Raw genomic sequence first — 25,378 nt, 5'->3', positions numbered from 1 at the left:
CACTTTATCAGGACTAATAGTGGTACTGACACAGAGCCAATTCTGTGTTGGTGCTTTTCACATTTGAACCCATTTTTCAACAGATTTGAGACCCAAATCTGACATAACATTATGCAATCAGCTTATATGTGCACTGTTACCTACAGGATTGTTAGTGTTTTATGCAATTAGTGGAGCATTTCCAAATGTAACTCTTCCAATAACCAACTTGACCAACAGCAACGATGCTTGCTATCCAAACTATACTTCAGTTACACTAAAAATGGGTGCATATAAAAAACATTATACAATGTACTGTATAAAGGTATGCACACAAAGATAACCTCTGTTACTGTTACAAGAGTATATGTAAAGTACATCTTCTATCGCTGAATGCTACAGTAAACAACAAACACTCAGGTTAAAGAACCACCTGTTATCAGTTGCATTTTTATTTAAAAGTCTAAATCTGTTTCTTTCAGGCTTGACCTTTTAAACTTGATCATGTTTTTAATGGTTTTTTTAAATCATATGTTCTTTTTATTCCTTTCTCTTTGTTTTTAATTTTAAATTGTGCTTTTTATTTTCTGATGTTTCAATGTTTCTGTAAAGCACTTATATCCCCCTGTTGTTGAATTGTGGTGTACAAATAAAATAGCCTCAACATTGACTGAGTTGCCAATTCATTTTTCTACAAATAAAAACCACAAGAATCTAACTTTAATTTCTCTTTGTTGTGCTTTGGTATGAACCTAATAGGTCCTTCAATTGGTATGTCAACATGGTGTCGACTGAAATAACTTATGGTTTTTAGAAATATTCAAGTATTTAAATCAAGCTCCAAGCAACAGCTCCCTGCATATTTGGTAACCCACTGCAGACAAATATGAAAAGATGTCAAAGTTAAAAAAAAAACAACAACATGTGTGTATGTGCAACTACTTGATCAGTCACTTATTTGTTTTACAGCCCAGGGAGGCATAAACAATTCATCACAAGTGAATTTTGGGATTTTTTTTTATTATTTTTTTTATTTTTTTCAGTGTGTGAGCTTAGAATTTGGACTTTGAAGTGGCAGGTGAATGCAGGAGTTTCTTCTCAGCATGGAACATCCTGTCACTTATTTGAGAGGCACTTCCTTCTCAGAAAAACATCAATATTTACAAGAATACAGAAAACCCTCCCTGCCAGCACATTTTTCTGTTCTAGTGCCAGATGTCATCCCATCACCGCCAGCTGTACTTCATCTTTATTTATGACTTTTTCTCTTAATATTCCTACACCACAGACATGACATTTTCACAGCAAACACTGCATTTCTCCTGTTGGACTCCAAAGTAAAGTTTACATTCCTGGGCTGCAGGAAGGCATGCTGTCCTCCGCAGCTCCGGACCCCCTGAGGACTGCATGTGGATGGAGACACTCAAAAACAGGTAGCTTTTGGTGTCAACAAGACAGACTTTATTTTGCACACATTTTTATTAATATAACTTTTGACAGTGTCTTCACTGATCTGATTTTCAGACTTGATTTAGCTTGAATCACTTAAAATAGGTTTCTTGTGTTGGTATAGCCATGGTAACTTTGAGGCTCCGTGAAATTCTTTAAAGTGGCACTACTAAAGCAGGTCACTGTAATCATCTCTATGTGACTTCTATCACTTTGCTTTATTTATCTATTTATTTACTAAGCCTCGGTTAGCTGAGCTAGTTTAGCTTCTTGAAAGCCAAGAATTGACAATAAAAAAAAAACTTGACTTCACTTGACAAATTTAGACAAATTACCATCATTTTTCTGTTGTTGTGCTTTACCCATAAGAAACAGGATGTCAATGCCAGCATCACTGAGTCAGTTTGACAACACATTAGGCATAAAAGAAATATGCCAGTAATATCTTTAAATAAACCAACAATGTCTTGTAATCCTTAAAAACAGAAGGTTTAGTAACAATTTTAGTTTGTATGCTTAAAATAGCATTAAATAGTGAGGACATCTGCAGCCGTGTATTATGCACTGCAGATACATGCTGTAATAAAGAGAATGACAGGAACGAGAAGGAGGAATAACAGACAATTAGGAGATATACACAGGAGAGGATGGTTGAAAACAAGGTTCAGTTATGATGAGGACGAGGCCCCTTCCACAGTTTCAGCTGAAAAAATAATGTACTCCCGTTACTGCAGCACCAGATAATCATTATCGGTTGATCTACACTCCAAGCAAACAGGGATTCACTGTTTCATTCAAGGGCACCTCTAATTTAGTAATAGCTACTGTCTCTTGAAAGAAGCCAGGAGGATTGTGATATCATACCTGGAAAAATAAATAAATAAATAAAAACTAAAAAATCCAGAATTACTGAGCTAAAGCTGAGATGCATCTTGGAGAAACTTGCTATTCCTATATGCAAGAATAAAATGTGCATTATTTAATCAAAGAGATGTTGTGCGCATGTGCTGCAAAGTGAAAACAGGCACTGAAGCTCTACTGTGTAGAATTTGTAAGTAGATGTCTTCAAACTGTTTTTTATACACTGATATGGCCTGACAGAAAAACATGATCTGGTAGGCAGTGTAACACTGCCCTCTGGTGGTAGCTATTTGTATACATCAATCTGTAAGTGACCCTTTCTGTTTGTCCTCCTCCTATACTGCACTGAAAAGGGGCATTATTAAGCGTGGCTAAATAACTTTAAAATTACAACTTGCTGGTCTTTAAAGTGTTTAAGGTGATTAGCTGCAAGTTGATGGTTTGGTAGAAATTCAGTCATATTTAATCCATGTGAGGGCAATCAGAAATACATTTTCATGGTGAAAAAACTTTTAAAACTGCCTGCACATACAACATTAAATAGTGTTATTGTAAACAATCAAATATTTAAGTTTTCCCTCACTAACATAATCTGGAAAAAAGAGGCAAACTTTAATAGTATCACTTCTAAAAATGATGTTAGTTGAAGAACTTCTTTAGATCATTGATGAAGTTGTATTTTCTCAGTCATTTTTTTAAATGACACACCTATAAACCTGACATCAGTGAGCTCACCATTTATTCAGATATTTTTTTAGATTATCACACCAGATTTCTTCAGACTTTATGAATGAATGAAAGAAACTTTATTGTCATTGCAACAGGTGCAATAAATTTTTTTCCAGTACAAACCCGTCCAAGAGTAGACAGGATCAGGCAGACTGAGGCAGCAGCTGCCGTGCAGCGCGCCATTTTTAGCTAAATCTGTGAACATGCTATTTAATATACTAACACTCCCACATACCATCTCTTTAGATTTGTAATTATTCGTGATTTTTCTTCACCTTTTTAACATTCAGCTTCTATTGCTGTGCTTTGATGTTTAGCCTTTTCACTAAATGAAGCAGTAAAAAAAACATTGATGAAAATATGATTAGCACTACAGTAACTCCTAATGTCAGTCAATGACACACTGCTGCTCCCCTTATGGTAGCTTAGTTTGCACCCCATTCAAATCTTCCTCATCTTCCACAGCTGTGACATTTTGGTTGGGAAGGAAAATCCTGCTCAGCTCTTTGCAACAACCTGCAACCTCTCTGTGTGTTTAACCAGCCCAAAATATTCCCTGTCTTACTGATGCCCAGTTCAACCCATCCTGTGCCAGACTGAAGTATTTACAGCACTGGATCCAAATTCGCATCATCTCTCATTCTGCCAAGGAAACTTTTCGCCTTCTGCGTCACAGCAGTCTGTTACTTCCACATCACAGTCCAACTCCAACAGTGCCTGTACTGACACATACGAGCTAACTCCAGTCTGCTCCCTGACCTTACCCTCTCATGAATCATTTTTCTTTCAGTCTATACAATAAACAAAGAGAGGACAAAATGTACAGCTTGATTTTGAACTCTTAACTTAAAAAATCATTCCACTAAACATCTCTGACTTGCACAACAAAGATCTCAACTTTATGCTCTTCTGCGTGTACATTCATAAATTATCTTTCTTATACTGCATTTTACTTTTTTTAAAATGTTTGGCTTGGCCCCACTGATTAATGATACATTTACTAAGCAAGTAAGTGGAAAGTGCTGAGTTAATGATGTTAACAAAATGAGGAACATGCTCTTGCTCCACAAGTAGATGAAGTTTTCTGTCTTTTAAACATACATGCATGAGAGTTCTGGCAGCCATACTGTACAACAAAGTCCAGACGGATCAATATTAGTCCTTGTCTGGATTGTCCAAATGATAATATTTGCTGAATGCAAACCTGAATACAGGGAAAGATCAGTCACCTATAATAAACGGGTAAGAATAAACTGAGTCCAGTAAACTGAGTAGCTTTGCTACTGAAAGTTTCTCTCATTTCAGATTGAGGCTTTTGAATGATATGCATTAAAATATTTGTGAAATTAGCATATTTGACTAATCTTTTGGAGTTGAAGTGAAATGGAGTCACTAAGTCAGGAAAACCTGCTTCAGTTAAATTTCAAAAATCCCAAACATGTTACTCTTTGTGCCTTCATCATCTCAGGAATCAGATGTTGGCACATTGTTTTCGTTACATCATATTATCAATACTAAGCAAAATATTGTCTTAATACTAACGTTATAATGGTCATAAGAAATGTTTTTTTTTTTCTTTTTTCCAGATGTGGGCAAAGAAACCTTTAACTTTCTTTTAAACAGCATGTTTATAACAGTAATATTCAGAAATGGCACGCTTGCATTTCAGTTTTTTTTTTTGTCATAGGTTACAAGGAGTCTAGCCTGAAACAAATCAGAACCTTTGGGCCACGGTCTCAGCAATATGTCACTGAACTGGAGGCTTGTGACTTCATGTGGACAGGCATCACAGGGTTTAGATCACAGAGTTCCTCTTATCCAGCAGAGTCCAACTGATCAAAGAGTACACAGGTTGTTCAGTTATGCATCAATTGTATGTACACAGCTTGAAAAGGGAACACTGTACATATATAAGTTCAAAGACTTGAAAGGCTGACTTTCTGCCTTGTTTTCATTGCTTTTTAACCAAACAAAACTATAATTTATATATCCATTTATTCCAATGCAGGGTTGTGGGTAGGCTGGCGTCTATCTCTGCAGTTTCCAGGTGAAAGGCAATGTACCTGCTGGCAGAATTCAACCTAATCAAAGTTACAAAAAAAAGAGTGCAAGCAACTATGAAACTGTAGGTTCCTGAATCCACAATCAGAATCAAACAGAGGATTGAGTGAATTTATTAGTAGAGGGATGCAAAGGCCGGGGATACCAGCCTAGAGGGAGACCAATGAGGAGATTTCTGGATGTAGTGAAAGAGAATATGGAGCTTTTCGGGGTAAGAGAAAAGGATGCAGAGGATAAGGTTAGATGGAGGCAGAAGATTTGTTGTGGTGACCCTCTAAGAGAACAGATGAAAGGAGAGGAAGAATTAAAAAGAGACACCACACTTTGCTTGGACAACGTGGGAAGAAGCTTTTACTGTCAAAAAATAATGAATGGCCACAGATTGTTGCCTAGCAACCCATCACCTGTCTAAATATAATCTTTACAATAACTAATGTAATTGTGCAATACAGAACCAGAAGACATTGATATACAGACAATAAAATAAAATGACCTAAAAATTGTAAAATTATTACTTTAAGTTATAAGCCTACACTTGCTTTTTGAAATTAAAATATGTCTCTGTTGCATTATGTAACACATGTAAATTTTCACTCATATTTTAACCCGTTAAGGCCCAACCCATGAAAAAAATGGTAAGAAATGTCCAATTTTTTAAATATGAATTCTTTATTTGGCCCATTAACAAAATGTAACAAAAAAATTAACACTACCATTTATTGCCATGTGATATATTAAAAATATTATGTGGTTTTCTGCTTCTGGGTATCTATTAGGGGCCAGAACATGAGTATCAGATTGTGTTCAACAGGATTTCGAGCAAAGTTTATACCATAAATTGAAGCAAAATGTCTCAGAAACCGTATGTGACAAATATGTCAATAAAAACATTCAATGTTCAAACATACTATGTTCAAACACAAGTAGGAGGTAAAGGAGGAGTGGCCAGTGGCCTTCTGCAGAATTTTAGGCAAGAGAATGAGATTCGAGCCTCATCTTTTTTGACTTGGCTGTCAGCCACTGTTGGTTCAGGCTGGGGTAAAACAGACGTGGTTTGATTTACAGATGGATGTATGCAAGGATAAAGACTTGCACCGCGCTACCTGAACAAAATAAATAAATGAAAAACAGTCGATTTTAGACATTGGCAGAGCGACAATATACTTACGGCACTAAATCTTTAGTTCCATAAAAAAATATATTATTTTTTTTATTAATTAAAGAAGCACTCTTCTCACTTTCTGTGCAGTAATTTATTCAACAAAACTGAGACAAATAATTTCAATATTGAAAACATGAGATCAAAATTTTACATTAAGGCCAAATAGTTTTAGTGTTTACCTTAACTTATGATACTTTGTACATAAATGACTAATTTGTACTGGTTGGCTTTGGTTTCAGTTCTTAAATCATCAACAAAAATGACAAAAATCCCCTCTCACAAATCATCACACAAAATGCTCACCTAATTCTACTGATCAGACGTCTTAACACGAGTGAGAACCTGTAATAAGTTCTGAACCAGAAAACAGAATGAAAATGTGATGAAAGAACACCTTAAAACACACAACAGTTCCAAGAATCAGCTGACCCTCACCTCCACTCACTGCTGAGCATCTTGGACTTACAATTTTTGTGTGACAAGATATTAATAAAAACTTTTAAGTTGGAAGAAATTCACCACCTACCATGGAGTGTAACTTGGAGTGCTAATCACAGGACTGAAGAGAAGGGTGTCAGATCATTTTCTTACATCGATTTAAATATAAATTTAAAATTCTAGTTAGTGATTATGGTAATTAATGATTACTTAAAAAACAAAAGATAAAGGCTAAAAAGGTTGTTTTGGAGAGCTGCACTCTAGTAAGACAACTGTGGTCTGGTGACATTGTACCATGGACCAGAGTCGGCTTTTGTTAGTTTGTACTCAATTTACATAATGCACTTGTCTAAACTTGTTGTTTTCCATATCAAATCTGATAATAGGAAGCAGCAGAAGCACCTTTCTCCACTTACTTGCTGCCTCACAGCACAGATGAAAACATTATCTGTGCTGTATATTTCTGGACCAATGGAGAGACTCTGGACTTTGCTTAATGGTGCAAGCTGACACAGCATCGCCCCACTTGTGTTTACTCTTTAATTTGGCAAACAGGTGCAGCAATAAATATTGGCTCTTAAAAATAAAGACATAATAATTCAGTTAAATCCAATTGCATCAATTAAGCTAACAGCGCTTGCTTTGCTTCACAGTAAAGGAATGTTCAATTCCATCAGTGAGGACTACTTCATCTTAAAAAAAATCAAATCAAAGACAGACAACCTCAATGATATCTCCATAAGAGCAGTCAAAGGAAAGTACAAGGATCGTGTTTTAATGCTTTTTGCAAGCTGATGTTGAAACAGGAACAGAAGAGAAGAGGAGGAAGGACTTAATTTTTGGTTGCACCCCAGATGATAAGTCCTACTACAACAGCAGCTACAGCCAATATGATCATAAGAATACACATCTTCTTCCGGGAGCTCCTCTAAAGATGGAGACAAAAAGGACAAAGTGTTTAAAAGAGTAGCAAAAGATAAATATAAGATCCCCCCCTGACATCAAATGGATTGAGGAAATGTTTTACTTAAACTAGGTGATGTTTTGAAGTCACAGTTGCAGCATGAATAAGTTCACACTACGTAGAAGAGTTTTCTTTTATTTTCACCCTAATTTATGAAAGCGAGCTGACTAATGGCTTATTTACATCAAGTCTGTGTGTAGGGAGAGTCATCCACACATTCTGCTTTTAAAGAGATGCCCTCCAAGGACCAGGCTTTATTAAACTGCTATCCTATTCTGCTAAACCACCTTCTCTAACATTTACACTTTTGATAATAATAATACATTTTATTTGTATAGCACTTTATATATTGCAGTAATGTCAAAGTGCTTAAAGAAAAAAAAGGCCTCTCAGTTGTGTCCATCTTCCCAGTTATAACACACCTTACCTGGTAGTCTGCAGCTCGTGCCAGCTGCTGCGTGGCACTCTGGACATTACCGTCTGCATTCTCCACATTGGCTTCTATACTGTCTGCAAAGCACACAAGAAATACACAAATTACTTTAAAAATTAGATTACAGCTCAACGATCAGAGTCCTGAACAAGTAAAGACCCAATCAGAGCTAAAAACCTGGTCAGGATCACTGTAGATGAGGCAGATCTTAAGCTGCACTTACAGACCAACTACAACTACGTCTTATTACCACTATTCCTGTCATCCTGGTTTATTACATTACATGAAATACTGTAATGTACCTCTTGATGGGTGGAAACATTAATGGCGCCTCTGTAAAATTTTAATAGCTGCTCATTAAAATCAAGATAGCTTTCAGGAAGGTCTAAAACTAACCTTTAAACAGTAGGGTGAAGCTGTTTACTGCCATGACAACAGCAGACTAAAACTTGCTCAGTTTTAAGTATATAACAGGCTAGCACAAGCTCGCCGGTCTTTTTTTTTTTTGTTTGTTTTTTTTGTTTTATTCATGGGGCAAAATTTAACTCACACTGGTAAAAGACGTTGTGAAAAACTGTTGCTCCTGCTTTCATAAATATTAACAAAATGCAACTAAGTGGTCAGAAGCTCTTCAAACAATAAAAACAGTGTTACGTATGCTGAAAGGGAGGTGGCTGTATGCGGCCGTGCTGTGTAAACTTGTCAAATAGAGGTGGCAATGGTATTGATATAGCACTCATTAGCATCTAATTAGATACTAAGTGAAAAGGTCAGTGTAATTTTATTTATTTAATAATATTTCTTTTAAGTTACACTAACATGGACAACAACCATGGTAGCGCTTCTTGTTGCCAGGAATGTGCATTTTTCTCCCTAATGAACTTGTGTGTTGAGACTTACTGGTACCAAAGCTGTAGAAGAAGACTAAAACACACAAAGATGACATGCTTTGTGTGTAGACGACTGATGCTCACCTATCATGTCCCCCTGCTCATGGACCATCATGCCCAGGTCTTTGAAGATGTCATTAATGTCTGTGATGTCAGACTAAATCCAAGAACATAAAAAGATTCAGATAAAGGTGTAGAAAGTGTCACTGATGTTTCTGACTGAAATATCGATACAAAATGCTGATAAGTAACGTGAAAGTTCAAGATCAGAGCATTTCAGTCTGATTTATACCTCCAGCTGTAATATAGATGACTCCCTCTCATGGATCTGCCTCAGGTCTTCTTCTGTGATGGCTTCAGTTTGAGCCTGCACCTGGGAATAACTGCATGAACACATGCAGCAAAAATACACTTAAAAGCAGCAGCTATTATGAGACTAGATGGGAAGATAATGATCACAAACAGCAGACTTACTTTTGAGGTACATTTCCAAAGTTGTCTTCAGGCTGGCCTCCCTGCAGAAGACATGAAAATATATGTGTCATTTTGTTAGATTTACCACAGAAAGTGTAATTTTCTCCCATTTAGATGCAGTAATTATTCAGCAAATGTTATAATAACATAATTTTGTGTCAGCGAAGGGGCTAAGTCAAAATGTAAGCCCAGTTATAGAGAACAAGTACAATATGAAATGTTCCTTTTGAAGCCATTTAAAGCAGTAAGTTACATTCCTGCTTATTAGAAAGAACACAGTAGGTACAGATACTTTCTGTGTGGTGAGATAAGCAGAGAGGAAACAGAGTTGCCAAAGCAGGAATCTGCATCTGAAACAGTAATGTGAGAGATCCACGTACATACAGATCTAACAATGGAACTGGAATACACTGTTAAATATGTGAGAAGGCCCACGTGTATTTTTTTCTACATTTTACAGTAAAAATTTTAAAAAGGTACTTTTTCAGTAGATTTTCTATCCAAACAATGGCAGAACAAAGTTCAAAGAGCTGCATGTATGACTCAAAAACTTGGAGTTTGGGGAAGTGAAAGAAGTTATTGCAGGTTAAAGAAAGTCTTGTATCTTGTTTTATAGAGTAAACATTTTAAATAAGGGATATTATGATATCAGATTTTCATACTATGGCCAAAAAAGTCACAATAAAGATATGATTGTGATATCAGTTACAAAGAAACTTCGAAAATATTGCTATCAGTCTAATTCAATCAATTTTTTGGTCACTTAAAATAAATTAAAAATTGTACATCAACTCCAATCTGCTACGATCAAATTCTGATATTATAATGTACATTATTAACACAATATCAGCCTTTTACTCATGATTATTTTTAATAACAGTAATTTATAATAAATCGTTGTAACAACCACAATGACTTTGGTTTTGCACAGACGATTATGTAATCTGGAGTCAGAGTAGGATGGAGGCTGACGAGGGAAAAAATAGGTGAAGGTTATGTTCGAAAGGGAAGAGGAATGAAGGAGCAACATGAAGTACAAGTGCAGAAAGGATGAACAGCAAAATAATGAAGAGGGAAAGTGCAGAAGTGGGTAAAGAAGAGAAAACGAGAGCAGGCAGGGTGATGATCGACGTAACACTAAGAGTGATTAAGATAGTTTTGAATGAGTTTGCACTTCTTTATCAGCTCTGCTTGCACTCTGTCCTTTTGAATAGATTCAGTTTTTTTTTAAAAAAAACATTTGCTGCTGCACTGAAAGTCGAATGTTGATCATCATTTGTTTGAAGTATAGCCTCTGCTAACTGAGATAGCATGAATGCTAATGAGTTTATCCAAAGGACAGCTCAGGCTGAGAGGTTCAGGTCAGGTAGGAGAGACTGGGTTGGTTTTGCAGAAAAGAGATGGTGGGTGTGTTTGGAGATAGAAGCTGAGGATGACGATGCAGAGGCAGAAAAAAACAGGCAGTCCAAAGAGAGAACTTGTAAACAAAGTGAGGAAATATATGAAGGTAATTTGTGAAAGTAAAATGCAATGGAAAGACCGTTTATAAAGGCAAAAACAGAATGTGTACACATCTAATGAGCTTGAAAGTCAATATTTTGGCACCTTTAGCAATTTTGACAGACTTTCAGAAAGCTTGGAGAACTATTGCTCAACAGGGCGTTAAAAGATAAAAAAAAAAAAAAAGTATCTGAAGCAAAATATAAAGATATGAAGACTTTAAGACTTTTGCACAGTCCTGGAGCAGAAGAACATTAGACAGTAAATTATAAAATATAAAATTTAATTTTGCTGTGAGAAATGGTGAATTAAATGCTGCTTTATTTTTGCATGTCTGTAACTAAACATACAGGTGCTAAGTTACTTTTAATTGAACTGATTAGTTCATTAGAAACTGTTACTGAGAGGAGAAGATCAGCAAACCTTAATCCTCGCTTTGTTGAACTGTTCATAATCCTGCATTTGCTTATGTTACATATTTGTTCCCACTGCACTGAATTAGCAAAGTGCATGAAACATTTTGATTCCTTCATTTCATTTTGCTGCTTTGAAAAGTATCTAGCATACTTGCGCCATAAAGTCATACAAATAAAACTCGATGTAGTTTTACACATGGGTTCCACAAGTTAAAAACCCTGCTCTTGTCTGCAGGCTTTGATAAAGTCTCAGATGAATATAACAGCTTCAGTTCCCCATTTGAAAGGGCTGTTTCGTGGTAAAGTCAAGAGAGGAAAACACGCTAAATATAACATGCATGTGAACTGATATAGATCTTTTTAGGCAGCTAAAATGCTGCTACTAGCCCCATTTGTAACAGTACACTACTTTAAGTGAATCTAATTCAAATGTAATTCTATGAACAACTAGATAAAAGTTAACTTGTTCTTCTGTCTAAATCAATGTGATGACTTGAGGAAATACAATCCTACATCATAATAGCTTCCTTACTGGCATCTCATTGTTGCGTAACTGCTGCTCTGCTGATCTCGTAGCTTTACGGGTAACTATTTCACCGTGAGGTTGTAGGTGCAGTTACTCACCGACACTCTGGAGCTGGCTCGTACCCTGGCTACAAACTCCCTCTCTTTTTGAGCTGCCTGCCGTTGTGTCCTCTGGAAGGTGTTCAGTGCAGCGGAGAAGTCATTCAGCAGACGCTCTTTCTGTAGCTTCCTTTGCCGCTAAAACAAATGCAGAAAGAAATATGATCAGAGAATTCAGATGGAGACTTTGGTGTGGTATCTAATGGGGATAACGCTGCAGCTGAGGAAGAATTAAAGAGCTTGGTACCTGATCAGGGCCACACGGAAGAGCACTGAACGCCTTCATCAGCTTGTCAGTGACCTTCGCCAAATGGTTGCCTTCCTGCTGTTTCTGTTGCCTGTTGACCATATAAAAATGCTTCATTCTCTTAGAATAAACACTTATTGGCGTGACATTATTGAGCAGAGAGCCGAGAAGAGTCAGCCACAATATGAAAAAAAAAAGAGTATACCCTATTTCAATTCAATTCAAACATGCCAGGACATATAAAAATAAAAAATCATGTACTTAGTGGGTTTTAAAATGAAGTCAATAAAACTTGATACGAACAAGAACGTAAGAGATTTTATTATTTATATAAAACTAAGCCAAACCAAACAAAAATTAAGCCAAAATGTAGAAGCAGTGTGTGTAAAAACAGCATTAACATAAAGAGTCATTCTCTGCATTATGCTTTCAGTTTCTCAGATGGTGAAGGAATGCTGACATGTTGTGTTTGTTTTTTACTCCACGTGGTGCTGTCCATTTTAGTACATATGTACATAGTTAAAACTTTATTTATATAGCACCTTTCAAGATAAAGATCACAAAGTGCTGTACAGAAGACAAACCTACAAATAATAAACAGTATGACAAAATAGGTAAAAGCAGTTGTAAAAAGATGTGTTTTTAGTTGCTGTTTTAAATGCTCCAAGGAGTCTGCAGACCTCAAACTAAAGGGGAGAGAATCCTGAAACAAATGCAGAGAAGTCTCTGTCGCCTCATACGAGGCACAACCAGCAGGCCTTGGTCTCATCTGTCTTGTGGTTTGTTTAGGTGCAACTTTGCAAACCTAAGCTGTGCTTGTCGTGTTCTTGTAGAAAGGCCTGTTTCAATTTTTAAGTTCAGTTTTTTCCCTCCAGAATCTGAGATGCAGTTTTTGGGGTGTTTTGAATTTTTGCTAATCATTGAGCAGTCTGACCTTGGAGCAAAATTGCTGGGACATCCTCTCCAGGTAAGACTGCCAAGCATCTTGAATGTTCTCCATTTGCAAATAATATATCTTGGAAATGGCATCTTAACCTTTCCCACATTGATGAGCAGCAATTGCTTCATCGTTACTGATGTCTTTCCTCCTTGTAATTGTGTTAACTCACTCTACAACCAGCTAACTGCCAAATATTTCATGTATCATTGCCCATCAGAGGTTGTATTTACCTCATTTTAATATCTGGTAAACAGGCTATCTTTTATATGTCCTGATACATAAAACCTAACAACTGAAAAAGAGTTTATTGTCTTTATCACATGACTCAAACTATCAAACCAGAACAGGCATGAAATTACAACCAAGTCTTTATAACTCACAGTGTCTGTCTTAGCTGGCTGCTGTCCTGCTCCGTTCCCAACAAATTCACTCCCCTTTGCAGCTCGGAGGCTTAGAGAGAAGAAGGTGAAAAACAAATTATTTTGTCGAATCATCTTTCTGTCATGATTCAGGTGCTGTAGTAAGTGAAAAGAGTGTCATCATAAAATTAAAGCTCATGACAATTAATGTGTGTTTATGTGTGCATTACTGAGCAGTGTGATCCTCTGGATATTGGAACTGATGTTCTGGACCAAAACACTGGGCTCCTCTGGATTCCCAGCCTGGTAGGCCATGATGAGAGCTGGGAGGGCATACAATACCATAACAGGTTATTTATGAGTCACGCTGACATCTAATTACCAGTTACTGCGGTTAGCTCACTGCTCTCATGACTGACATGTGAAAATGCCTTTTGGCATCCAGACTTAAACCATCTGTGAGGGTGTATTGTCCATATGCTGCAAGTTTACAAAAAAATCCAGTGTGTTATTGAAATTTTAGCAGCTATGCCTCAATTTGTGGCTGCTTTATTACAAGCTAATACTTGGGATACAGGCTGCATTACGTATTCAGCGATGGGCTCCTTGCACAGATGGTGCACTGTTTATAATCCAATACTCCAATGAATATCTTCAGCAACATCCTTTAAATTTCACTGATATGAATCCAAAAAAACATCACTAGGATGAGCTAAAAAGTCCCAATAACATGTCAAAGTGAGACTGAGATGTTTTTGTTTTTTCTAGCATGCAGAGATCCTATACAATATTAACCGTGCTGCTTTCAATGCTGTGACTGATCAATGTAATAGAAGAAAAAAGGCAATTTATGGGTGTGATTGGGGATTGTATTTCACCACCGAGTCACTTTCTTAAAAAATGTGTCTTTAAGAAAGGTGTGTGTGACCAACATGTCAACCTTCGGTGCAGATTGAAGTAGGTGGGGAGTGGGGGGGAGGGGGCCGATAGCACCCTGGTTCCCGGGGTGTGCGGCTGGAACATCGGGGTGTGTGCTGGCCTATGCCGGGTGGCTGTCTGGGGGGGCCTGGTCCTCCTAGGCATGTTGCGGGCCCTCTGCCTTTGGGGGGTGGGGCGGCCGTCTCTGGGCTCCTGGGGCCCTGGGCCCTTCGCTTGGGCTGCCCTGGGTGGCCGGTCCCTGGCGGGGCCAGCGGCTGCTGATCTTGGCCCACTGGGGCCTGTGCCCCGGGACCGTGGGGGGCTCTTGCTGGGGCTCTCCTCTGCCGCCCTTCGGGTGGGGCTGGAGTTGTCTTTGTGGTGGGGTGGCTTGGGTTGGTGCTCCGGGGCTGCTGCTGAGGGCCCGGCACAGGCCCTGGTCTGCCTCTGGCCTCTGTGGAGGCGTGGTCACATTTGCATGATCTCACTCACCACTCTTCATCACTGATCACTCCTTGTTTCTCATGCTCTGCATGCTGACACAGTCACTGAGTTGTCTAGTGGGTTTTAATACTAAGAGATAATTATTAATTTTTTTTTTTTTTTTGTATTTTTCCTGTGAGTTAGTATCTGGTCGCTGTTATGTCTTTTTGATTTGGTTATTATTTAAAAACTCTTAATGACTGGCAGCCCTGTTTTTTCTGTGTGTGTGTGTTTCTGCTTTTGTAAAAGTTGTAGGAAATTTTCTGGTGTGTTCATGTACAGGTGTAACAGTTTGTCTGGTGATGGTGTGGATTGAAGGGTCGTTTCCTTCTGTCTGTGATCTGTTTGTCTCCTTTCTTCTTTCCCTTTTGCTCTTTTCGCTATTTTCCATCTTTTTCTGTCCCCTCCGGTCAGGTCCAGCAAGATTACATAGATTCCATGATTCAAAGTAAATAAATTAATAAATGAATCAGACTATCAAGAGGAGCCTTACCTATAGGCCTCCCCTTGGCAGAGCAAATTTGTTCAGCACGATACAGCAACCAGATTATCATTTTGCTTGCTATGATGCTGGACAGGACAAGTTAAAAAAAAAAACATTTTAACCTTCATTACTAAAAAAAGTATTCACTAGCTTTGCATATTTTCCTCTTGCATCACAGAAGAGTTAAAGCAAGGAGTGTAAATGTCTTCTCCCTTGGGAGGTGCATCACTGGTATAATCCTCTTGATACTGTTGCCTACTGAACGAAAAATAACCAACTCATGATCCTTTGCACCTTATTAGAACACATCAGTCATTTCAACACTAGTCACTTTCATGTAGTTTTTATTTATTTACTTATTTTATTATTATCTGTTTTAATTTATTTTGATATATAATTTCCAATATACTCAATGTGTGTTATGCCATTGTCTTTGTGTGTGTAATGTAATCGGGGTGCCTAGCAATCTCACTGCACTACTATGTGTAATGACAATAAAGGCTTTGAATTGACTTGTACTGAATTGAATCTTATGGTCAAACTGAACTAATTTCCCCCAAAACAGGCAGTATAGCTTGATATGGAACAAAGCTCACCCCAAAGCTAGTGAATGATGTTCTCCAGGTCAAGTTCTGTTATTTGCTCTGTATACATGGGCTTTAAATGGGGATTAAAAGTATAGTTCGTCCTAGGTAGTCAACATAATGTATGTGAAAAGGCTGGACAAGCACTTTTCATATTTAATATGATTATAAACTCCAAAAAACTTTGTGATAATTTGCAGCATGAGGTTAAAGTGTATTAAAACCTGCTGAAAGCAAATGTGCTTCAGCTCTGTCTTGCCTGAGTTGTAGCAGGGTTGGGTCAGGAGTGATTGCTGCAGGCCAGTCATGCAGACTTCCTGTGACTCAAGAAGACTGAAACTACTGCCAGTATGCAAATAATTATGTGCAAAGACATGTTCAAATTCTGAAGTTGAGTTTTCTTGAATTTCTTTAATAATATAAACGAGTTTCACCCTTGTTAACGTAATGTTTTGTCCCTGTGTTTTTAATAGTTGCGTCTTTGTCAGAAAGCACAACGCTGGAATCACGGAAATCGTTTAATAACAGGAAACTAGTCGTATTTAAATAACTTATAAAACAGTTTTTCTTTTAGTTTAAAGCCGTTTTCATGTGAAATTTTCTTTGTTTACTCGAACATGTAGAGATTACGAAAGTCACGGGAGATGCAACTAAAGTCGCAGTACACATCTGAAGATATTTACCACTCGTTTTCCGTAAAAACAACTTATTTAGATGGTTAGAAAGTACGAAACAGCACCGTTAAATCACGTTTCTCGTCCTAATTTGTGGGTACTGTCATTGCTGCCAAATGTCGGGCACAGTTGTGGAAAAGTTTTCACTTTACCTTTCGTGAGACTTGCGGCGGTGGTGTGTTTCCTGATTTTGCAGCCACTCCCCCGTCACATGATGTCTGCTGCTCACAGAGCAAAATCACCGGTAAGAGTCAAAATGTAGCAAACGGCCATAGGAGGCAACATAAACCCCAATGCAAACATCATGACAAAAACGATCATTACAGTTTCTCTGTTACTTTGGTGCATTTCTCACATCAGAGTTAACATTTGCACAACAGTGCATTTCTCAAAGCAATTAGCACACTCTGCAGAACCTTGTGGAAAACCTGCAAAAGCGTGGCACTTGCTAAAAAATAGATAGTTCATTCCTCTGTCAGAGCCATCAAAATAAAAAAGTCCTGTTACCATTGAGTACGAACTAGGTACTCGAATGGCTTAGTCATGTTGTCATTATGAATCTAATCTGTAAGTGTTTTTGAATACAAAAAGTCAGATCTCTGAGACACTAGCTGAAAATGCCCCAAACAGCACTACACACTAGATGTACAGCCATTTGAAAACTGTGGTAAAGTTACACGTTTCTGTTGTTAGTAGTGTAACTGAATACATGACACAGAATACATGTTTTCACATTTTCACTTCATACAGTGTTTGCCATCTTACAGCATTATGCAAAAAAGCATACACTTCATTCACTTATATAGCTACAACAAACGTAAAGTATTACAGTAACCCTTGGTAGAGTGGTGCACAACTGTAAACAGTATACTAACATTACAGTACATTATATGTACATACAGTACATATTACTCTACTGTATGTTACTGAAGATCCTAAATCGCTCCGGTGCATCAAGACGTTCCTGTCTGTCTGGTCACATATTTTCATAGACGTCACATCGGATAATATCCCCTGCGATGCAGCAAGAAAAGTATTTCCTCAAGCAGAGAATCTCTGCAGGACTCTGCTGTGATCTCATTGCATCCTGCATCCATGGCTACTTGGACAGCTATTTGTATGTGGATGCTGGTCGTACACCTTCCACCTCCAGGCAGAGGAAAACACTGCTATTGGATTTACTGAAAGCTGAGGGTCAGCTGAGAGCAGTTGTTCAATTTAGGAGACATAACAGGAAAATACTACAAAGAAATGTTTCTGCTTGACAGATTTTGACACCTAGTTCAACATTTTTGTATGTAACGACTCAACATATGTTTTAGGGTAATTCTGGCTTATTTGAGCAAGATGATCCCAAACCACAACACAGCTAAATAGAGCAAGAGTTCTGTTTCACTCCCTTTTAATATTGTTATAGGAAAAGTAAAAAATAAATAAATAAAATTAAGTGTGTTAGGGACATAAAATTAATGTTAGATTTGTTTTCTTTTTTTATTTATTATTTCCTCTTTTTTAAGAAAAATAAAATGTTTGGGTTTCAAGATTTGATATTGATATTTTATTTTTATTCTATATAAATTATGGATTTAATGAGGTGCAAACCACTGCAGCTGTTTTCATTAATGTTAAAACCCAACTTTTCAGACACAGACTTTACACGTAAAATCCTCAAATCAGACTAAAATCTAGAAAAAAAAGAGTATTTTGATTTTTGTGTTTAATTTGTTTTCTCTGCTTTCTAATCCCTTAATTAATGCGTCTGAATATTAAAAAGAAAAATATTGCATTTTACAGAAAATGTTTTTACATGCATAACTATGACAAATGGAAACTGTGATGAAACTATGATGGATTCTTATAGAGTAAAAGCACTACATACATACACTGGGACTTTAGGTAATAACCATCTCAGTTAGATACATAATTTTAAAAAATCAACTTTCATTTGAATGCATGTCTGCAATATAAAAGTACTACTCTATTTTACACACTGAAGATGTTATCCTTGACACAGACGCTGGATATCTATTTTCATGGCAGTACTTACTGTCCTAACTAATCAAATAACATTTTGTTACATCATGCCACAGAAGATATGCTGTCCTGCGCAAGCCCAGTCAGATGCAATGTTGGCACATCAAAGTTCACACAGTTTCGCCAAACAATCACTGCATTGGATTCCACTTACTGGTGGTACAAACTCTGGCTTATTTCTACCAGGATTTTTAAAAACCTTCAAATAACTTATCAGGAAAAAATCCACTGTATGCCCTTATAAAAAAAAAAATCAGCCAGTCTAAAATAATAGATTTTTTAAACACATGCATTTCTTGGTTTTTGTTGAGTTTTTTTATTCAGTCTCCAGCTAGTACAAAACCCAGCAGCCATACCACTAACTGGTATTACAAAAAGACAAAGCATCATCCCCATTCTTGCATTTCTCCCATGGCTCCCCTTTTAAAGATAGACCATATCTTAAAAACTGTTTGCCTGTTTTTAAGGCATGTTGATTATATTAAAGGTAAACTTACTAAATATAAAGGCATTCTTTATATAATTCAGGAAGTTTTAAATTATACAGCACTTTATATAATTTTTTGTTCAATTTGTAACCTTAGCAGTCTTACTGTGTGGCGCTGTGGGGATCCACTTTCAAAACAACATCTAATCCAACCATTGTACTGCAGAAATTAATCATTCATAAAGCTGATCATTTTGCACATATGACTCTACTGTTTCTCAATTCTCATGTTATAAAATTCAAATTTTGTTTTTTTACAAAACTGTGCAATAATTTTCTGAATCAATCAAAGATCCCTCCCAGACTTTGTTCAAAGCTTCTTTTCAGCAAGGGAAAGCAGGTATGATAATAGGGGTGTTTGTATGTTTACTGTACAAAAAGCTGTTTATTGTATAAAAAGATTTATTTCTGTTATTGGGGTAAAATTATGGAATGCATTTAAAGTTGTGCCATTCACTAATGGCTTTCAACACATTAGTTTGCAAGCATCTTTTGGGGGATACAAGCAAGAATGATTTTCTCTCTTTTATTTTTGATGTTTGAGTGGTAAAATAAAACTGATATTTAATTTAATTGTAGGCGAAGCACATAAGCATTTAGCTTCTGCCTCAGCAGATTCAGTCTCAGTAGAATTCATAGTTGGTTGATATAAAATCAGCCTCATTGTTTGTATTTCTGCTTTGTATTATGGCAGATAACTGATGACTGAATAAACCTAAACCTAAAATTTTTTTATCATTATTTCTCATTTGAACTCATTGTCCTTTCAATCCATCTCTGATTATTTAGTACATTATGTTGCACAGCACTTTGTTTAACTAGGTTGTTTAAAATGTGCTATATATCATTTTATTTTATTGTTGTCTACTTAATATGGAGGACTAACATCTTCACACCTTTTCAGTTGCAGTTCATAATACTCAAAAGACACAATACATTTTTTTTTTTTTTTTTTTGATAAGTAATTGTACTTTGCTCTATTCTCTGAGCTTTTGGACAGTATTGAGCTTTATGTACACAGATTCTCTTATCTTTCTGTCAAGGAAGGTCAATAAGACTGTGCGTCACATGGGTTTTAACGTTAATGTATGTGTGTGTGTGGTGGTCTGCGGTGGTCAAAACATGTTAGTGCAAACAAAAAGGGTACATAAACCCCACATTTCAAACAGCTCTCAGTCCAGGCTGTAGACTCGACTCGATCACCCTCAGTCATGTTGCGTCCGGCGGTCTTTGGCCTCATCCTGGCATGTGCAGTGTCTCTAAGCCACACTGCTGTGATTCTGGACAATGGCATGCCTATCCTTTGGGCACAAACAGCTGCTGAAGTGTCTGCATTGCCATCGCAAAATGGAATTCTGACTCCTGATCCCTGGCATTTTCTTAATCGCATGAGTCTTTACCGGCTCCTCATAGCTTCTACAGATCCTTACATGGGATCCATGGGGACGGGCCCTACAGACAGTCCACTGTGGGGGCTGCCACTGCAGCTTGGATGGATGCTAACTTCAGGTATTGTTATTATTTTAATCCACAATACTGCTTCCTAAAAACAAAACAGTTGCAGACTGAGTCAATCATGCTCATACTTTATAACCCCAAACAAACTAAACATAAAATCTTAACACCATGAGCAACCAAAGCAAGTCAACATCCATCCATGATCAGTATATGGTCTACAGGGCGTCTTGCTGACCCAACCGGTGCAACAACCTGTGGTCTGCAAACAGGAGACACTATGTGCATCTCACCTCAGAGCTGGTGGAGCTGTAAGTACGACAAAGTAACATATAAATATTTAGATACACAGGCAGAGATTACTAACCACCTCTTTGTTTCTACAAGGTGTAAACTATTTCACCTCTGCACTTCCCTTCCTGTCTGCTGCACAAAGCGGCTTCATGGGAGAGGGGGTCCAGGTACGTGTGCTGCTCTCTTGTCATCACACAAAAATGAATTGTCACAATTTTAATGATAATGATGAAGACTATAATGGGGACCATTACATTACCAGGTCCAGCTGCAGGCGCCTGCAGGTGTAGAGGACTATTGTACGACCTATGCTGACTGTTCAACTCGCTACCCTGATGCCATGTCAAAGTGGGATGCCTTTTTCCTGGTATCAGAAATACACTGGAACTGGTCTACACATAATAAAAATTAAACCCCATAGTTATTTTACTCTGTCTTGTCTACTTCTCTTATCTTGATAATAATGCAATACTTGAACTCTGCAATTTATTTCCATTGGCCCGTGTGTGTCCTTTAAGGCTCTCAAGGCTTCCACTCTGGATATTGTGCCGGAGAACGAGAAGAAAGACGCTCTCCTTGGTACCTATTGGGAAGCTCAAATGGCTTCAACTTATGCCTCTGCAGCATGCAATGCCAGGTACTATCAATGGCAGGGCTACTCATTTCGGTCCCACCAGGGCTGCAGCCCTGCAGGTTTTCAATGTTTCCATGCTCCAACACACCTGTATGCAACCCTCATGGGACTGAATTGAGTAGCTCTGATCTACGGCCAGATAAACTGAGAAAATACTATGTGAATTATGAGGTTTTACATGTCAGGATATAAAAAAAAATCTGCTGCCAAGTCTTAAGTTTAAATACATACACAGTTGAACAAAAACATTATATTACACTATGCTATGTTTTATTTGACAAAAACAAAATCAAAATGCAGAAGCAGAATTCAGTTGCTTGTAGAACAACCTTTGGTAGCAACAACTTGAAGTAATTGTGCTCTGTGTGACATTATCTGCCTCACATCGTGGAGGAATATTGGCCCATTTTTCTTTAAAAGGGTGCTTCAGTTCATTGAAGTTTGCAGACATTTGTTTCAGCACATTTGTTTGAAGTACTTCTTCAAGGTCCCACCTCAGCATTTTTCCTTTTTGCTCAAGCTGACGTCTGGACTTTGCATCATCACAATATCTTGATTCTTTTCTCTTTCAGACATTCTGTTGTTGATTTGCTGCTGTATTTGGGATCATTGTCCTGCTGCTGACTCAGCTTCAGCCAAGCTTTAGCTATTTGACAGATTGCCTTGCATTTGACTCTAGAATACTTTAGTGTACAGAGGAGTTCATGTTTGACTCAATGTTTGCATGGTGTCCAGATCCAAGATACCCTCCACCAAACAAATCATAGTTTTTCTGTCCTTCTTACAGTACTTCTATGCATTAGAATAGTATTCTTTTGCATTTAACATGCTAACTGGGAACTAAAAAAATTTAGATGACGATATTGGTCTTGTTTCTGGATTTTTTCTTAGTATTGCAGAGTCTGATGAAGTCTGATGGGTGAAGTTTTTTAGACGTCTGAGTATCTCTGTCTGCCTGGAGCAGCTCCAGTTAGTTACTAGCTGCTACCTGCAGCTACCCACAGCTAGTTAGCCTAGCTTATAGGTTGGGAAATGACTAAATGACTATCTCATAGTATAATAAACAAATATAGACCCTGTTTTCCAAGAATGTTTCAGAAACATTGCTTCTATGAAACTGTTAGCAGAGCGCTATTTCCTTAGTTTTGTGTTTACTGTAAAAACAGAGGGTACCCTCAGAAAAATATAATTCATTCAAATGTACTACAAGTATACTTATTTTATACTAAAACTGAGACTTAATACTACAACTTATACTTTAAAACTAATGCTTATACTTTTACTTAAGTATACCGTATACTTTTTTCTGCCACAAAGTACTAATACTTAATATATCTTGATCCAAATACAGAATAAGGTCAAATAATTGACTCATGCTTACATTTAATTTAGCAGAATAAAAAAAAAAAAAAACTGTTATAAACTCACATGTTCATGTAGTGCTGGAGCTGATAGATTTATGGTGAATTAAATGTGTGCTTAATTGCATTATTTTTATGTTTCTAGTATAGTATAGTAAGTATAGTATATAGTATAATAGTATATAGATAAGTGGATTATGGATTAGATTTTATATAGCGCTTTATCAAGGCATCCAAAGCGCTTTACATTGTGTATCCATTATTCATTCACACACACATTCACACACTGATGGCGGAAGCTGCCATGCAAGGCGTTTAACCACGACCCATCAGCAGCAATTAGGGGTTTAGTGTCTTGCTTAGGGGCACCTCAACATGAGCTCTCTGGCTGGGGATCAAACTGACAACCCTTGAGCTGCAGGACGACCACTCTCTCCACTGAGCCATGCCACCCCTACTTGTATACTTAAAATGTTTCAGTTTAGTCTGAAGAAGTATAAAGTTAGTATAATTTCTAGTACACTACAAGTGCATGGTCTGTTGTATACTTACTATTCTTATACTCACATATACTAAATGAAATAAACTTCAGCTACTTTTTGCTATGAGTATATAGACTATATTTGATACCTCCAGGATGAATAAATGAATGAATGAATAATTCCATTTCACCTTTTATTTTACCTCTGCTCTCTCTTGTAGGCAGAGCCACTACTCCTCTGAGGAGCTGTCATTTGCCGAAAGCTGGTTGAACTCAGCTGAATATGTGTCTGCAGCTCATTTCCAGGCCAACTTGGAGAAATCTACATTGTTCCTAACCCCTCTGCCAAGCCGAATTTTACGGGTTCGTACGTTTTTAACCATTTATTTAATTTATATTTTTTTTAGATTACACTTGTACCTACATAAAGTTTTCATCTGCTCTGACATTAAGGCGGGTGATGTGGCACCTAACATTGCCGATCTGAGTCAAGAGGAGAATCACTCACTGTCTGTCTTTTCCTGGATAAAGAGCATGAACACCATCCTTGGTAAGATCTACAAAAACACAAAAATGAAAAGCATTACAATTGATGTCTTTAAAACTGTTATTTGGAAAGATGTTCAGGATGTTCACGGTCATGTCATGTACCAGGTGGGACGTTGGTGCGTATGTGGAAAAGCGCCATGTGCTCAGTGACCACACGAGAGAAAGGCAGAGAGTTGTTAGAACAGCTGCTGCTGAATCCCAGCTTCGCCACAGGCACTTTCCTGTCCATCATCACTGGAATGACTACAAGCTGCTGAGATAAACACAAACAGAAAATAAGGAGACACAACTTCTTCAGTATGATGGTGGTCACTTTCTTACCTGGAAAATGACATTCCCTTTTATACAAAAGAATTGAAAGCCGTCATTACCTGGATGCAGCTTCAGATTAAAGTAGTCTATCATGTGTATGTTCTTGTCACACTTTTGTGAACATGTTTCCCAGTAAAAGGTTAACAAGCTCCGATTTTTCATGTCATAATTAATGATTTTTATTTGTCAAAACTCTTGAAATATCTAAGACACAAAAAGTGTTGAAAATATAAATATAACATAATTGAGTAGTATGCCCACACTGCAGTTTGACTAGAATTAAGCATCCAAATAAGATGTGATGTTGCCACAGCTCTCTACTACAGACTTTTAGAAATATCTGAAATGGATGGTATCTGTTTGTCATGGCTGTAAAGACAATAAGCGTGCCAAAATGTAAAATTAGAACTATTCTTTTCTTTAGGAACACAGTAGAGAAATTTTCTAGTCCAATATTGCCCCCTAGTGGTAATATTGTGTAAATGCTGGCCAGTAACTTCAACAATGAGACATTATTTTTTATATTAAAATAAGTATTTCTGTTCATTTAGCATGCATTCACAGTGAAGGTGCTGCATAGACAAAAACATCCATATCTAGCCAGTGGGGAAGTAAAAGATAATGGCTAAGCTGTTAGATGATATATAATACACCCTGTCATCATGGACACATATTCAGCTAATGCAGCTGGTTTTCATTGGAAAAATATTAGAAGGTAATCCTAAAGGCAAGAAACAAATAAGCTGATAAAATTTAGTTTATAGATTACACAGAAACAAGAATTATGGAGAAGGCTTTATTTAACACAAAATGTACCATTTAACAAAATACTACATGATTTTTACTCAATGTGGTCATGGCATCATATGAAAATGACATATATGACTTTTTTTTAAAAGGAAGACACAAAGGGTCATAATACCTGCTATTAAAAAAAGCACAAGAAACCCTTCTGCAAGTTAATAACATAATGGATCTATGCTAACTTATGATTGTCAGTGGAAGACCAATATTAAATACAAATTCACAACAACAATGTAACATCCCATCAAGGCTTGCACGCTATGTGTGCTTAAAGGTTGCTTAAATTCTTCATTTATTTTCC

The 25,378-nt window shown here is 37.2% G+C and overlaps 2 protein-coding genes across 3 annotated transcripts; one reads left to right on the top strand and one right to left on the bottom strand.

Moving 5' to 3' along the window:
- Window positions 1-6,317: 6,317 nt before the first annotated feature.
- Window positions 6,318-16,906, bottom strand: stx7l (syntaxin 7-like). Of its 2 annotated transcripts, XM_041976478.1 has the most exons (10): window positions 16,819-16,906; window positions 13,757-13,849; window positions 13,548-13,617; window positions 12,228-12,318; window positions 11,981-12,118; window positions 9,441-9,481; window positions 9,259-9,349; window positions 9,051-9,123; window positions 8,071-8,153; window positions 6,318-7,607 (listed from the first exon to the last, which is right to left on the bottom strand). In XM_041976478.1, exons 2-10 carry the CDS (start codon window positions 13,839-13,841, stop codon window positions 7,512-7,514), a joined length of 768 nt encoding a protein of 255 aa, XP_041832412.1. In that variant the 5' UTR covers window positions 13,842-13,849; window positions 16,819-16,906; the 3' UTR covers window positions 6,318-7,511. The 2 variants fall into 2 exon arrangements, with proteins under 2 accessions (XP_041832412.1, XP_041832413.1); XM_041976479.1 differs by lacking the exon at window positions 16,819-16,906 and having other exon boundaries at window positions 8,066-8,153.
- A 3,432-nt stretch (window positions 16,907-20,338) lies between these two features.
- Window positions 20,339-24,422, top strand: leg1.1 (liver-enriched gene 1, tandem duplicate 1; the record flags this gene model as incomplete). The annotated part of the gene is made up of 8 exons (XM_041976751.1): window positions 20,339-20,696; window positions 20,867-20,953; window positions 21,030-21,103; window positions 21,199-21,303; window positions 21,455-21,573; window positions 23,634-23,775; window positions 23,866-23,962; window positions 24,067-24,422. Coding segments are annotated over 8 exons (1,134 nt in total), but the record flags the coding sequence as incomplete, so codon positions are not given.
- Window positions 24,423-25,378: the final 956 nt, after the last annotated feature.

This window comes from Melanotaenia boesemani, chromosome 22, assembly GCF_017639745.1.
Source record: "Melanotaenia boesemani isolate fMelBoe1 chromosome 22, fMelBoe1.pri, whole genome shotgun sequence".
In the NCBI taxonomy this organism is placed as follows: domain Eukaryota; kingdom Metazoa; phylum Chordata; class Actinopteri; order Atheriniformes; family Melanotaeniidae; genus Melanotaenia; species Melanotaenia boesemani.
Note: the sequence above shows the minus strand (reverse complement) of the source record. Positions and strands in the feature narration are given on the sequence as shown.